General features: G+C 44.8%; 2 protein-coding genes across 6 annotated transcripts in view; one reads left to right on the top strand and one right to left on the bottom strand.

The window, feature by feature from the left end:
* The first annotated feature begins 2,198 nt into the window (after window positions 1-2,198).
* Window positions 2,199-11,768, top strand: ADRM1 (ADRM1 26S proteasome ubiquitin receptor). Of its 2 annotated transcripts, none has more exons than XM_072996769.2 (10): window positions 2,199-2,310; window positions 3,811-4,021; window positions 4,380-4,496; window positions 4,850-4,973; window positions 5,706-5,792; window positions 7,197-7,278; window positions 8,190-8,422; window positions 8,988-9,145; window positions 9,887-9,989; window positions 10,699-11,768. In XM_072996769.2, the coding sequence occupies exons 2-10, from the start codon at window positions 3,812-3,814 to the stop codon at window positions 10,803-10,805; spliced, it is 1,221 nt and encodes a 406-aa protein (XP_072852870.1). In that variant the 5' UTR covers window positions 2,199-2,310; window position 3,811; the 3' UTR covers window positions 10,806-11,768. The 2 variants fall into 2 exon arrangements, with proteins under 2 accessions (XP_072852870.1, XP_072852869.1); XM_072996768.2 differs by having other exon boundaries at window positions 2,199-2,319.
* LAMA5 (laminin subunit alpha 5) overlaps window positions 11,728-13,862 on the bottom strand; it is a 200,949-nt gene continuing 198,814 nt past the window's right edge. For all 4 annotated transcript variants that reach the window (XM_072996767.2, XM_072996763.2, XM_072996765.2 and 1 more), the window contains exons 79-80: window positions 13,665-13,787; window positions 11,728-12,969 (exon numbers count right to left, since the gene is read on the bottom strand). In XM_072996767.2, the coding sequence (XP_072852868.2) occupies window positions 12,809-12,969; window positions 13,665-13,787 (284 nt within the window). In that variant the 3' untranslated portion in view covers window positions 11,728-12,808. The remainder of the gene's footprint in view (window positions 12,970-13,664; window positions 13,788-13,862) is intronic.

Below are 13,862 nucleotides of genomic sequence, written 5' to 3'. Positions count from 1 at the left end.
GAGCTTGCCATAGTTTGCTGTGGTCCACACAGTCAAAGGCTTTTGCATAGTCAATGAAGCAGAAGCAGATGTTTTTCTGGAACTCTTTGGCTTTCTCCATAATCCAGCACATGTTAGCAATTTGGTCTCTAGTTCCTCTGCCCCTTTGAAATCCAGCTTGTACTTCTGGGAGTTCTCGGTCCACATACTGCTGAAGCCTACCTTGGAGGATTTTGAGCATAACCTTGCTAGCTTGTGAAATGAGTGCAATGTGAAGCCAAATGGACCAAGCACCCCTCTGGGCCTGCTCGGGCCAACCTTTCGAAAAGCACATACAGTATCCGAACACCGTTTCTGCCTTCATTTCTTCCTCAATCCTAGTTGTGCCTCTTGTGGCAGAGAGTCCAGGTCCAGCTTCTCCTTCTAAAATGAAGAAATTGCCAAAGAGGTAGCCCTCTTGCAACCGTCTTCTGGCACCTTGAAAGACAAGCTAAAGAGCACCAGCTTTTTGTGAAATGGAGCTCACTTTTTAAAAGACGGGCTGCAGTAAAAAAAACAAAGACAAAACCCCATTGCGCCAAAGCTAGCTTGTTAACCTTGGAGATGCCACAAGGCTGAAATGGTAACACTGTGTCTTGGCCTGAGATGGTGGTGATAAGGATCCCTTTCCCTAAGTGTACAGTGGGGTCTCTACTTAAGAACGTCCCTACTTAAGAACAATTCTACTTAAGAACAGCTCCGTTTGCTAAATTTTGCTTCTACTTGAGAACAGAAATCCTAGATAAGAACAGGAAAAAAAACCTTTCCTGCTCTTTTTTTAACCTTAGGTCATCTTAGGTTAAAAAAAATTCTCCCCCTAGTGGTAGAGTACGTATTAACCAGCTTTGCATTAGTTCCTATGGGAACTAATGCTTCAATGTACGAACGCACCTCTACATAACAAAAAAACAGCCAGAACGGATTAATTGGTTTTCAGTCCATTGCTTCAAAATTAGCTTCGTCAGAAGTGCTTTTAACACTGTTCCCTGACCTAAGAAAAAAAGAAAAAATATCCCCCTCTAGTGGAAGAAGGCGGAATAGCAGCTTCCCATTAGTTTCTATGGACGGAAAAGAGCAGATACGGATTAAATGGTTTTCAATGCATTCCTATGGGAAATGCAGATTCGACCTGAGAACTTTTCCACTTGAGAACCGCCTTCCAATACGGATTAAGTTCTTAAGTAGAGACCCCACTGTAAAAGCTCGCTGCAAAGTTAGTGGAGGGATTTGCGTGTGGCTGTCCTCTGGAGTAGAGTTCTGTTGGGGGGGGCAACCACTTCAAGATGCTGCCATGGACCTGAAGATAACCATCTGAGGTGGTTGTGGAAATAAAATTTAGAAGGGAAGATAAGAGATTATTGATACCATCTGATATGGAGCAGGGGGAGGAGGGGGGAATAAATACATAAGCCACCGGAAAACTGCCCTGTACAAGAAATGGCATTTATTTAATTTATATGCCACCTTCCTCCCTCCCTGAATGGGGATCCACGAGGTTTACAAGGCCATTTAAAATAGAAGCTTAAAAGACACTTAAATGATAAACATCAAAATAGAATATCCAGACACAAGTCTCCCCCCCAAAAAAATAGGGGCACTTCAAAGACTGCTATATTTCAAGAGAAGCTTTCGTGATAAATCCACTTCGTCAACTATTAAAAATAAAATCATCAGTCCAACGCTCATCACTTAGCTACAAGCGACTACTGCAATTCCCATGATCCTTCACCACCAGGTGTGAAAGTCAGGGTTTCTGGGAGTTGTAGTCCAAGAGCAGCCGGGTGACCCAAGATTGGCAACCACGGCACTAGATGGAGGAGGAGAGAGGCACCCCAGGAAGCAGCTGTCTTAACTGCCAGCTCGTTTCTCGGGTTTCATAAAATAGCGCGTAAGTTTCCCGACTGCGCAGAACGCTGCCTCTCTCGCTGCGAGAATGACTGAGCCGCGCTCTCTTTTTTTCTGCTCAACTCCCATGGGCCGCCGCTAGAGGTCGCGCCTTCCCCGCCCGGCCTCTTCCCCCCGGCGGCCGACATGACACAGCACTATAGGCGGGGCGGAAGCGCCTCGCTGGGCCGCGCGGTGCACCCTGGGCGCTCTGTGAGAGGCGCTGCCGACCAATCCAGGCCCAGGAGGAGGCACCCCCTCAACCAATAGGAAAGAGCAGCTCGGTCGACGAGGGCGGGTTTCCGCTCGGACCAGGAGAGGCCCTCCGAGGGAAGCGGAAGGAAGCGCCGTCGCCTTTGGAGGGTTTGGGGGGGAAGCCGAGTCGGGGGCGACGCGGGGCCGACTCAGGTGGGGCAGGTAATGGTAGGGTTGGCTGGGGAGGGGGGGTTAACCTGTGGCGGTGGTAACGGGGGTGGGGGCTTTCCTGAGGTGAACGAGGGGGCTCGGAGCGCAAGCTCGCAGCGGGGGGGGGGGGCGTCGGCGTGTCTCCAGAGGAGGCGGGGGAGGCCCCTGGGCCACGGCTGGAGGAGGAGAAGCGGCGGCTACCTGGGGGTGAGGGTGAGGGTAGGAGTGGGAGGGAGGGAGGGAGGGAGGGGGGGTTGCCGTCGTTTCTGAAGCCTCTTCTCCCTCTTCCCCCTTCCCTTCCGCCCCCCCCCGCCCGCCATAAAATGGGATTTCGTAAAGCGTCCACCAGGAGAAAAGAGGGTTGAACGGAACATGCCCTGCGGGGCTGGCTTTCTGCTTGCAAGGGATTAGTTCCTCTGTGAATGCCTTTCCTCCCCCCCCCCCAAAAAAAAGATGGGAGTTGGGATGAAAGTGTTTCCTATCCAGAATTCTGTTGTTTCTGTGACTCAGGAAGGGCTCTGCAAGAGCGCCCTTTTTGTTCTTGGGGGCGAGACCGCCCTGTCCTTTATTTATTTATTTATTCTATTTGTACACCGCCTATTTGGCCAATACGGCCACTCTAGGCGGCTTCCAGACAGGTAAAAATACAATGACATATACATAAAACAAAAAAATAAAAATATACAGGAATAGACATTAAACAATGAACAATAAGCAATAAACAATATTTCCCTCCTGTTAACCCCCCCCTTCTCCGGCCGCCTTCTCTCCAGCGGCTGAGGATGCTCAGTCCTCCTTGGGTGGATGGTTGGGTTCTCTTAGAACCCTTCTGGGGTGGGATGCTGAGTTCTCCGTATCTTGCTTTGCTCCCTCAAGCCTGTTGGTGCATTTGTCTATTTCGCTTTTGCTTAATGAAGGCCTGAGGATTGGTGGAGGCCGATGCTTCATACAAAGGAGTCATAGAAAAAAAACCCAGTTTTCTTATAACCTGTGATTGGAAAGGGTGCGTTTAACTTTCCACCTCAGTCTGCTGCCTGGGTGAATCAAACTACATCTGTGTTGCTTTTGGAGTAGCTTCCTTTCTGTCTTTGTATTTCAGTCATCTGTACCCTATTCCATGTGGTGGACAGAACCTGTTGCTAAGAGGAAGTCAAAGGCTTGCTCTGAGTATTTGATGTCCATTTTGTGTCGTGATAATCTCAGTGGGTTAGGAGAGGAGTGCCTTTCATATAGTCACCCTGGGGAGTTCATAGAGAGATAACATTTGAGCAGGGGGCTTCCTAATAACTCTAGTTCTGGCTGAGTAACACATTTGGGAGGCATCATCATATAGTAGCAAAACTGTTGGCCTTGAATGGACATTTGAATCCTTCCCCCCCCCCCCCCCCGTTGAAAAATATGCATGATGAAATTGGGAACACTGTTTTTTCCCATTTCTCAAGTCAGGCATAAATAAAGCTCTAGATGCATAAACATTGATCATGAACCATTATCTCTTTCCAGGATGTCTTCTGGTGCTTTATTTCCAAGCCTGGTGCCAGGCTCTCGGGGCTCATCTAGCAAATACTTGGTAGAATTCCGTGCAGGAAAGATGTCTTTGAAAGGCAGCACGGTGACACCAGACAAAAGGAAAGGTCTTGTATACATCCAGCAAACAGATGATTCCCTCATCCATTTCTGTTGGAAAGACAGGACTTCTGGGAATGTGGAGGATGTAAGTGGAATGCACCTGTTTTTTTAAACTGTATATCTGTAGATTTAAAACTGCCTTGCACAAAATCTTGTGTGAATTTGTGTCGAGGAGAGTTCTGGACTGGTAAAGAGTCATTCCTTTCTCTTCCTGTCTACTCCCGACAAGGCGTCATATTGGTGTGGAATTTGCACATCTTGCCAAAGGGAAATGTTTTAATATGCTTGAAACATGTATGTACCTTGCAAACCCCCTTCTAGGAGCCTCTGAGATACTTAACTATAGTTTGTTTGAGAAGGAGGCTATTGATCACTATTCATTAAAATCTAAACAGTATTTCTACTTCTTTTAGCCAAACATTGTAATTTTGCCTGCATTTCAGGACTTAATTATTTTTCCTGATGACTGTGAATTTAAGAGGGTGCCTCAGTGTACTACTGGCCGTGTATATGTGCTGAAGTTCAAGGCGGGATCCAAGAGACTCTTCTTCTGGATGCAGGTTTGTAATGACAGCAGTCTCAATGGCCTACTCATTTCTCTTCTGTTAGCATAGGATTGGGCAGCTTTGGTGTGCCTGGGAGCCAAATGTTTACCTCCCCCCCCCAAGTACTCTTGATGGGCTGCACCAAACTCAGAAATAGCAGGATATTAAATTAAAAATAAAATATGGAAGTAGCTGGATAGAAACCTCTTGATTTGGGTTTGTGGAGAAGAGAGAGTAGGGTTTGGGGGGGTAGTTGTTTGAATGTGGAATTGGAGCAGAATTGCCCCTTGATTTGCTGTATAATACAAGGAGTTTGCGTGGAACACTTGAGGTGCTATGGATTAGACTGCAGTAGTTTATTCTTTTAGGAACCCAAGACTGAGAAAGATGAAGAGCACTGTCGTAAGGTGAATGAGTACCTTAACAATCCACCAATGCCTGGAGCTCTCGGTGGTAGTGGAAGTGGAGGTCATGAACTCTCTGCCCTCGGAGGTATGCAAGTTTTCCAGAATTCCCTACTGCATAAATTTTAGAGCACATTGAGCCAATTCTGGTTTTGATTTATGTATCCCCTTTTTGTGTACAAAATCTTTGGAGGTGGATAATTAGAAAAGATGGCAAGAGCAAAAGAAGATCAAGCATGATATGGATTGAATGAATAAAGGAGGCTACAGTTGTGATGTGGTGGTGCTGTGGGTTAAACCGCAGGAGCCTCTGTGCTGCAAGGTCAGAAGACCAGCAGTCGTAAGATCGAATCAACGTGATGGAGTGAGCCCCCGTCGCTTGGCCCAGCTCCTGCCAACCTAGCGATTCGAAAGCATGCAGATGCGAGTAGATAAATGGGTACCACCACAGTGAGAAGGTTCCGTGTCTAGTCACGCTGGCCACGTGACCATGGAAACTGTCTAGGGACAAATGCTGCCTCTATGGTTTGGAGACGGAGGAGCATCGCCCCCTAGAGTTGGACACAACTGGACTTAATATCAAGGGGAACCTTTACCTTACAGTTGTGAAATTGCAAGAAATGAGCAGAGTTTGTTACTAACCAGACCTGTTTGAGGTTACTAATTCTTAAGGTTGTGTTAAGTCAGAAGTGATTTTATGGCACATCACCAACAAGAGCCACAAGACGCCTCACAGAATCAGTTTAAATGGCATGGTTTTCTTTTCTTACTTGGAGTGCTGTTAAGAATTGTGAATACTACTTTTTTGTTTCTTTTTTAGGTGAAGGTGGCTTGCAGAGCCTTCTAGGAAATATGAGCCACAATCAGCTCATGCAGTTGATTGGACCAACTGGCTTAGGAGGACTTGGTAAATAACTTTCACAACTTTATGCCAAAATAGTATTTGTCTTGATTAGGACCTCTAACCTCAGCCACAGGCTGGCTTGGGTCTTAGAAGGTGACATAACTGTTGCTTTACTGGTGGTAAATAATGCATTCACCTTCCTGGCCTGCTCTCTAAGAATCCTCTGTTGGTGTTTTGCTGGCAGAGCTGAAAAACAAGAGCATGTTGGGGACCTGTGTAGTGATGCAGCATCCTAAACCATTTGGCTTACCTAGCATGCTATGATGATTGATTGATTTGAAATATTTTTACCCCACCTTTCTCCTTGAAAAGGACCCAAGGCAGCTTACAACAAGGGAAGACAATATTTAAAGTTGAAACCAATGAATATAAAAAGGTGAACAAGGAGTACAGAGACATCTTACATCATTAACAAACAATGTTAAGGCAAAGATATACAAATATATATTGCCACTCTGAAAAATGGAGAAGACAAAAATGGAAAACACAAGTAGTACTAAAAATCCACTAGCAGTAATATGTAGTAATCTATCTAAAACACACAGACAGGTAGCTGGTTACTGAGGGAAGACTTCCTTCAAGAGAAAGGTCTTTGCCTGCTTGTGGAAGGATAGCAAAGACGGGGCCAATCTGGCCTCTTGTGGGAGGGAGTTCCAAAGTCTGGGAACAGCCACAGAGAAGGCCCTCTCAAACATGCCTGCGAAGGTAGTGAAACCAAGAGAAAGGCCTCTCCTTAATACCTGAGCTGGTTCATAAAGGGAGATACATTCTTTGAGATAGCTTAGATTCAGGCCTTTTAGGGCTTTGTAGGCTAAAACCAGCCCTTGCAAAGGCTCAGAAAGGCTCAGGACCTCTTGACATGGTGTTTTGTTTGTTTGTTTATGCATAAGAGATTTTACTTTAAGTACAAGAGAGGGAGGACACAGAAAGAGTGGTGTTAAGGAAAGATGTATGGGAGGAAAGTGATCCGGGGGAAGAAAAGATGTTTAGAGTGCTGGAAAAACAGCAGCTAAAACCTCCTGCCTGGGTCCTCAAAGCTCCATCCCCCTTGCCTTTTTCAACGCAGCCGCGAGGCCACAAAGAAAAGTGTTCCGGGGGAAAGAAAAGGTGTTTAGAGTGCTGGAAAAGGAGGGGAAATCACGCTGCTGCCTGAGTTCCCCCCCCCCGCTCCTCCACGCGTACACCCTTTTACCCTTGATGGCGCCTCAAATGCAAGGTGTGTCTTATAGTCAAGTGTGTCTTATGGAGTGAAAAATACGGTAACAAAATCATGAAGTGATTGAGCTGGGCATCTCACTCTCCAGGATTTGAGGAAGGACTATAAACCCAAAGTAGCTTAAATGAGCCTTTGGGAAAAAAAACCCCAATCTCTGAACAGATGCTACTCTTTTTCCATGTGTGTGAAAGGTGGGCTTGGTGCCCTGACAGGTCCAGGTCTGGCGAGTCTGCTTGGAAGTGGAGGGCCGGCAACAAGTAGCTCTTCGTCAAGGTAAGAGGATTCTTGGATCACAACAGTCTTTTTCTTCAGTACATAAAATGGGTGTACTTTCAGAACATGCCTCTACCCCTACTGAAATATTTCATCGCTACCTGTTGCTTCTTGTTATATATTGATTGTAATGTTTTAATGTTCTTTTGCCACTTGAATAAGAGACCTCTTGGCTACACAATTGGTGATTTTTATCTGCGCTTGATCTCAGTTTTCTCTTCTTGTGATGCCTTAAATACTACTGTAGGTCTCTGGAATGGACTCACTGGAGAGCAACTGCAGGAGTAGCAAAGCCATAGGCATAATACTTTGGCTTATTTGAAGTGATCTAAATGCTCCACGCTGTTATTTCAACAGTCCCTGTAGCTGTAAACGAAGCCAGTATTATCCTCATATTGTTGATTGAGAGTATGTGTGTCAAGGATGAAAATAGCCTGGATATCTCCCATAGAAGAAGGTAGTCTGACTTTATGTCGTATAGTAGGTTTAGGATTGGAGTGAAAATAGGATCCAAACTGGGGCAGAGTATGTTGTTATGACTTTTCTGGGCAGTAGCATTGTTTAACTTGTATGCAACTGTCTGTTTAATACTTTGCTCTCTTTTTTCTCTCTCGAGGAAGAACTAAAATTGTACCTTATATTTGATGTATTATCAGTTGTAATGCTTGTGACTGCAATAAAACTGCCTATTTCCACATTTGCATTACAAACTGAGGAAGGAAGGACCCTGTTCCATTTAGAAGAATGAGTTGAATTGCCCAGAACTTCTCTGGTGCTCATGGGAAAAGACTTAGCCAGTGCTCTAGACTGGATTTTATTTGGTTGTTTAAGCTGATACCCCTCCTTCCCCCCCCAGCTCCAAACCAAACATCATGTTTGCAGGTGTTAATGGTGTGATTTTTTCCCCCTAGCTCCCGCAGCCAGTCTGCAGCCGTGACACCGTCTTCCAGTACTTCCTCCACACGGGTAACGCCGGCGGCTCCTACGGCTCCCGCAGCTGCCTCTGCCACCAGTCCGAGTCCCGCTCCAAGCTCAGGAAACGGGACCAGCACAGCAACAAGCCCTACCCAGCCCATCCAACTGAGTGACCTCCAAACGATCTTAGCAACTATGAACGTGCCAGCCGGAGCAGGAGGGCAGCAAGGTAAAAGGCTGGCTGGCAGAGAGATGGTCCCCTCCCGCCACAATGCACGTTGCCTGTTGTTTCTGTATCACTGCCGTCGTGTAGCGTCAGAATAAATGAGATCACTGTGGGTAGGGGGCGAGTACAGGAATCTAGGGTTTAATTAATGATATATAAGACACAGTAAGAGATAATTATTATGGTGCCAGTGTGTGTAGTGGATAATGATGATCCTAGGTGGGACGCAGGGAGACCTCTATTCAAATCCCTGCTTGCCCATGGAAACTCAGGGTGGAACTGGTAAAGCCACTCCTTAAAAATGTCACATACCTTGGAAAAACCCCACCGTATGTTGGATGGGACTTGACAGCACACAACATACACATACACTTAATGACATACACTGATCAAAAAATTAAGGTCTGCTTAAGGTCTGGCTGTAAAATCTCAGATTTTTAATCTCGGTGTAGATTTTTAGGTGCAGCTTGATTATGCCTGGGTGACACCTGAGAGCTGCTAAGGGCCACCTGTAGCAACTTTTATTGCTTCTGCTTTGGGAGGATAATCGTATTGTATTTTTTCTCAGTTGACTTATCCAGCGTACTGACCCCTGAAATTATGGCACCTATTCTGGCAAATACAGAGGTTCAAGAGCGTCTGCTGCCTTACCTCCCTTCAGGGGAATCTCTACCACAGACAGCAGAGGAGATCCAGAACACACTGACCTCTCCACAGTTCCAGCAGGTAACCACTCTGAACATTGCGGGGGAGACACCTGATCAGACCAGGATGAGCTCTTTGGTTGACTAACGGTAGAGGAAATTGGCCAAAGCATAGCCAGGAGAGATCTTAAAACTTTGGCAAACTTGGGCGGGCATGGGGCTGCCAGTGGAGAAAGCTGTATGAAACAGCCTCAAGGGCCAGCTGCCTGTTTTTCCATGTCTTGCATATTGAGTTAAAAAATGGAAGTGAAGGAGCTACTGAAGTCTGATCTGTGGCTTACCCTTTACTCCTTAGAGAGTGTCAAAGCCAATGGTTATTGATGAATCTGTCTTAGAAAAACTAAATTGTGATTAGTTGTGAGGCCACAATGTTGCCTCAATGACCAGCCCAATTTATTTGAGTCTGGTAGTTTTCATTTTGCCAGTTGACTGTCAGTAGAGACAGCTGAGTGATTGAATGTAGAATGTGAACATGTAAGCAGGGGGGAGGTCAGAAGTCAACTAGATTGGGACCCTACTCTGTACCATAAGATAGTTCGAGTGAGGAAAACAGTGGATCTCATTGAATTGTATGCCTAATTTATAGCTTGATGGGAGTTGCAGTTTGTCATTCAGAAGGCCTGCTTTAGATCATCTTCACTAGATTTTCTAAGGAACAGTATTCCAACAGCTCGGCCAGAAAGGATCAACTGCAATCTGATGCTTCTCTGAATTAAAAAGGAACCCTACGAGAATATAAACTGGCTCTTCTTTGTGTCTCTAGGCCCTGAGCATGTTCAGCGCTGCCTTGGCCTCTGGGCAATTGGGGCCTTTAATGAGTCAGTTTGGCTTACCAGCTGAGGCAGTGGATGCAGCAAACAAAGGTGGTAAGTTGCTTTGTTTTCCTTTGTGGAACTCCATCTGGTGGGAGGCACGAAGTAGCCACTTAGTTTAGCAATGGTATTTGATATTTTGTGGATTTTTGGGGAACCCATGTCTCCTTAATTTGAAGGCTGATCTGATGACAGGGATCAAGGTTAAAGTTGGCTACTACAGTCTAACACCTTTTGTCTCAGCAAAGACTGAATGACTGAATAATCCCAATGGTGTCTAGTGAAGGCAGTGGGGTCTTCTGCAGCTTGAGTATGTACAGATCTCTGGATTGTTTTGCCCGTTCACATTTGCTAGAGTGGTACAGTGGGGTCTTGACTTGAGAACTCAATCCGTATTGGAAGGCGGTTCTCAAGTCAAAAAGTCTGTAAGTCAAGTCTCCATTGACCTACAGTGCATTGAAAACCGATTAATCACGTAACAGACTGTTTTTGTTCCATTTTGGTTTTTTTCTGGTCTGTAAGTCAAATCTCAGTCTGCAAGTCAAACCTAAATTTTGCGGCCAGAGAAGTCTATAACTCAAAAAGTCTGTAAATCAAGCCGTCTGTAAGTCAAGGGTCCACTGTACTTGGTTGTTCAGTATCTTTAGTTTGCTTCTTAAGTGGTAGCCACACTGAAACCTAAATATTTGTTCAACAGCCCATCCTCTTACTGCACGCTCTTTTCCATTGCCAAAGTACTAACTTAATGTCTCCTTGGTTTCAGATGTAGAGGCCTTTGCTAAAGCAATGCAAAACAATGTCAAATCTGACCAAAAGGAAGGAGACTCAAAGGACAAGAAGGATGAAGAGGAAGACATGAGCCTAGATTAGGTTTCTTAACTCTTGTCTTATGGATACTCCTAGATATTAAACTTTAAGATAAGCAGGATTATTAGCTAACTTCATGTTTTGAATCTACAAGTAAAGGATCTCGCTGCCAAACATTTGGGTATACTGCGTCCCCCCCCCCCCCACTTACTGCAGTGTCAAGCACATGTTTGTCCTCAGCCTTAAAAGATACTTCTCTTTGGAAATGGTGGGCTTACCTTACTAAAGCCGTAGCAACTACAATTGCACTGCTATCCTTACAGTTAATTCACAACCATTACTATATTGTGGTCCTCCAAGATATTTGTTGACCGATAATGAACATTGGCCCTAGGTAGTGTAGCAAATTGGGGATTATGTAGCTGCAGGGAAAATGTTTTGGAATTGCCCCCTTATGTTGTTGGGCTATTCAGGGTCTTTTGTTTTTTCTTAGAAAACATGTTAACAAAAAAGACAGATGAAACAACCTATGTCGAGAACTATTTGGAATGAAATACTTGTGGTGTCCAAAGTCTTAGCTGTATATGAAGAGACATGCAGTTTATTTCTGCCACACAGACACCTCCATTACGTTTTGTAATAATTTCATTAATGGTAAACACTAAAGAGATTTATTAATTGGTTACATGTTTAGGGGAGAAAAGTGAACCTGCAATTACTTTTTTGGGAGGAGAAAAAACACCGCCACCTTGCTTTGATTCTTAGATTCTGAGTAGTATCTCTAAGAACTTAGTTTGATTTAGCCTTCATAATCTTTCTGCCCTGTATAATGTGTATTAATGATGGATGTCTATCAACAGTCAGCAATCTTTTCATGTTGAGATAGGAAACTCTCCATAAAATATTATGGAGGTGGGTATGCATATGGTGGAGGGGTAATGTATTTCTCAGGCATGAAACAAAAAAAAAAACTGCTCTGTACATGTTTTACAAAGTATAGACCATAAAAATTTATTTGAATTAAAAGTATGTACCAGTGATTTACAGAGATCATGCCTTAAGAGTACAGCTTCAAAACAGTTAATTACATTTGCAGAAATAGAAACCAAGACTTGTTAAACCCATTTTACAATATGTACCCCAGCATTAAAACAACCAATATACTGATAAGTTATAAAGTCTGTTTCAGAACCAGTATCTTGTCCCAAGTGAAGATATATATATATATTTATATATATATATACACACACAAAAAAAATATAAGGACATCTCTTAAGTGCACAAGTTGCCCATATACTGCTCCCTGTTCATGGGTAATTAATAAGCACCTTGGAAGTTTAAAGGGGAATGTAGTAAATTCTATAAGTTGGGAAAAAAAGGTTTCATTGGACTTCAGACATTAAGGCTGCCATCGTAGTGCATAAGGTGGTGAGACAGGAAGGACATCAGCATTTTATTTATGCATCTTTTCTCCATAATGAAGTTGAAAGCAGCTCTTACTAAGCTGATGGTGAAGGGGAGTTTTTATTTGGAACCACCACACATTTACAGAAGACCTCGTTTCTACAGGATCTACATGCTTTGAAACATTGGTGGCCCATTTTTTTCATAATTTCAGCATACAAAACACTACCCTGGCCTCCCTGTTCTGCTTCAAGCTGTTTGGAAATAACACACTGATAGGGTTGAATACTTTGTTCCTCTCCCTTGATCGTTTCAGTTTGGCGATGCAGTTCTTTTAAGACAGACTGATGACTACTCGTTATAATCTCATTTGTGAGAGAGCACCTTATACTTTGGCCCTTTTGATAAATACTCATATATTATGCACATCCCTTTCCCTATTGAAGATGCCGTCTGATATGGGGGGGGGGAGGAATATGCACATATATTACAGATCAGTTAAAAATCTGAAGATGACAGAGCCTTACCCCATCCCCTTGGCCGCACTGACTGCTGGTACTGAGCACTGACTGTGTTTCCAGGCAGCAAGGAAAAGACAGAAATCCGCTTTTCACTTGTGAAGAGCAACGCCTCTTTCTGTAGTCCTGGCTTATCCAAACTGCCTACAGAAATGGGCAGCCATGGAGCCCCACTGAGCCCCTGACAGTCCCAGCTTGCCTCAGGTAGACCGGAGTCCGGTTTATAACCAGGTTCTTCATACAGCCAGTATAAGAGGAGAAATGAGCCATATGCTGTGGTGCTGCAAGGCCAAAGCTGGTGAATTCTGCAGAATAGAAGGAGGGGGGAGAGAAGGTACACCATGGTGACTTTTTTGCTACCCCATTCTCTGTATCATAGCAGTTGCCTTCAATTCCAGGCAAGGGTTCAGGTTCTGAGGAAATCAAAGTTCAATCCTACCCTGTACATGATTCAACCTGCGTCCAGCCAAGCCTTCACTGGTCCTCTTTGTGCCAAAGCCTGGCTTCTACCAGTGAAAGTGGGTGCAAGCAGCAGAGGCAACACAGGAATAAAAGTCAGGAGAGGTGTTCCCTTTGGCTCTCCACATGCCATGTCCTACAGCCCCATCAGGCTCAGCCAGGATGGCTTGGGTTCTGGGAGTTGGTAGTTCAAAACATCTAGACCCCAGAGCTAGTATCCGGTTGCTTAAATGCAGGGGCAGAAGGGAAACTGTGGTCTCCCTGCTCCAGCAGGCTCCCTGTTGTGTGATTGTTCCTGCCCTGGTTGCAGAGTCACAGAAGGGAGAGAGTGCTGGAGCAGAGGGAGCTGCTTAAAGGATTTTCCTTCTCCATTTTTAGGCAACAGGATACCCGGACTATGCTTAGTAAAAACATGGTTCACATTAATCTGTGGAAGTGGCACAACAGCCCAGTTAAGTGGACATTTAATAAAGTTTGCCACAATATGATTGGCAGCCAGGATCCATCCCCCTCCAAATGTTCCTGATGCCAATTTACTCACCTGGCATTCCACCGAGGTAGAAGTTTTCTGTGATGGCAGCATTGTTGTTGGCTTGGTTGGGTCCCACAGTGTAATTCCCCTCTGTGTCCACATCCAACTGGATCACATTGCCACCTTTCATAACTTGGAAAGAAAGCAGAAGTGTTGATCTCAACACCAGGCATGCTGAGAAGCCATCCGTTCGGCAGTGTCTGCTGA

Source organism: Pogona vitticeps, chromosome 4, assembly GCF_051106095.1.
Source record: "Pogona vitticeps strain Pit_001003342236 chromosome 4, PviZW2.1, whole genome shotgun sequence".
Taxonomy (NCBI): domain Eukaryota; kingdom Metazoa; phylum Chordata; class Lepidosauria; order Squamata; family Agamidae; genus Pogona; species Pogona vitticeps.
This window is presented reverse-complemented; position numbering and strand designations above follow the sequence as displayed.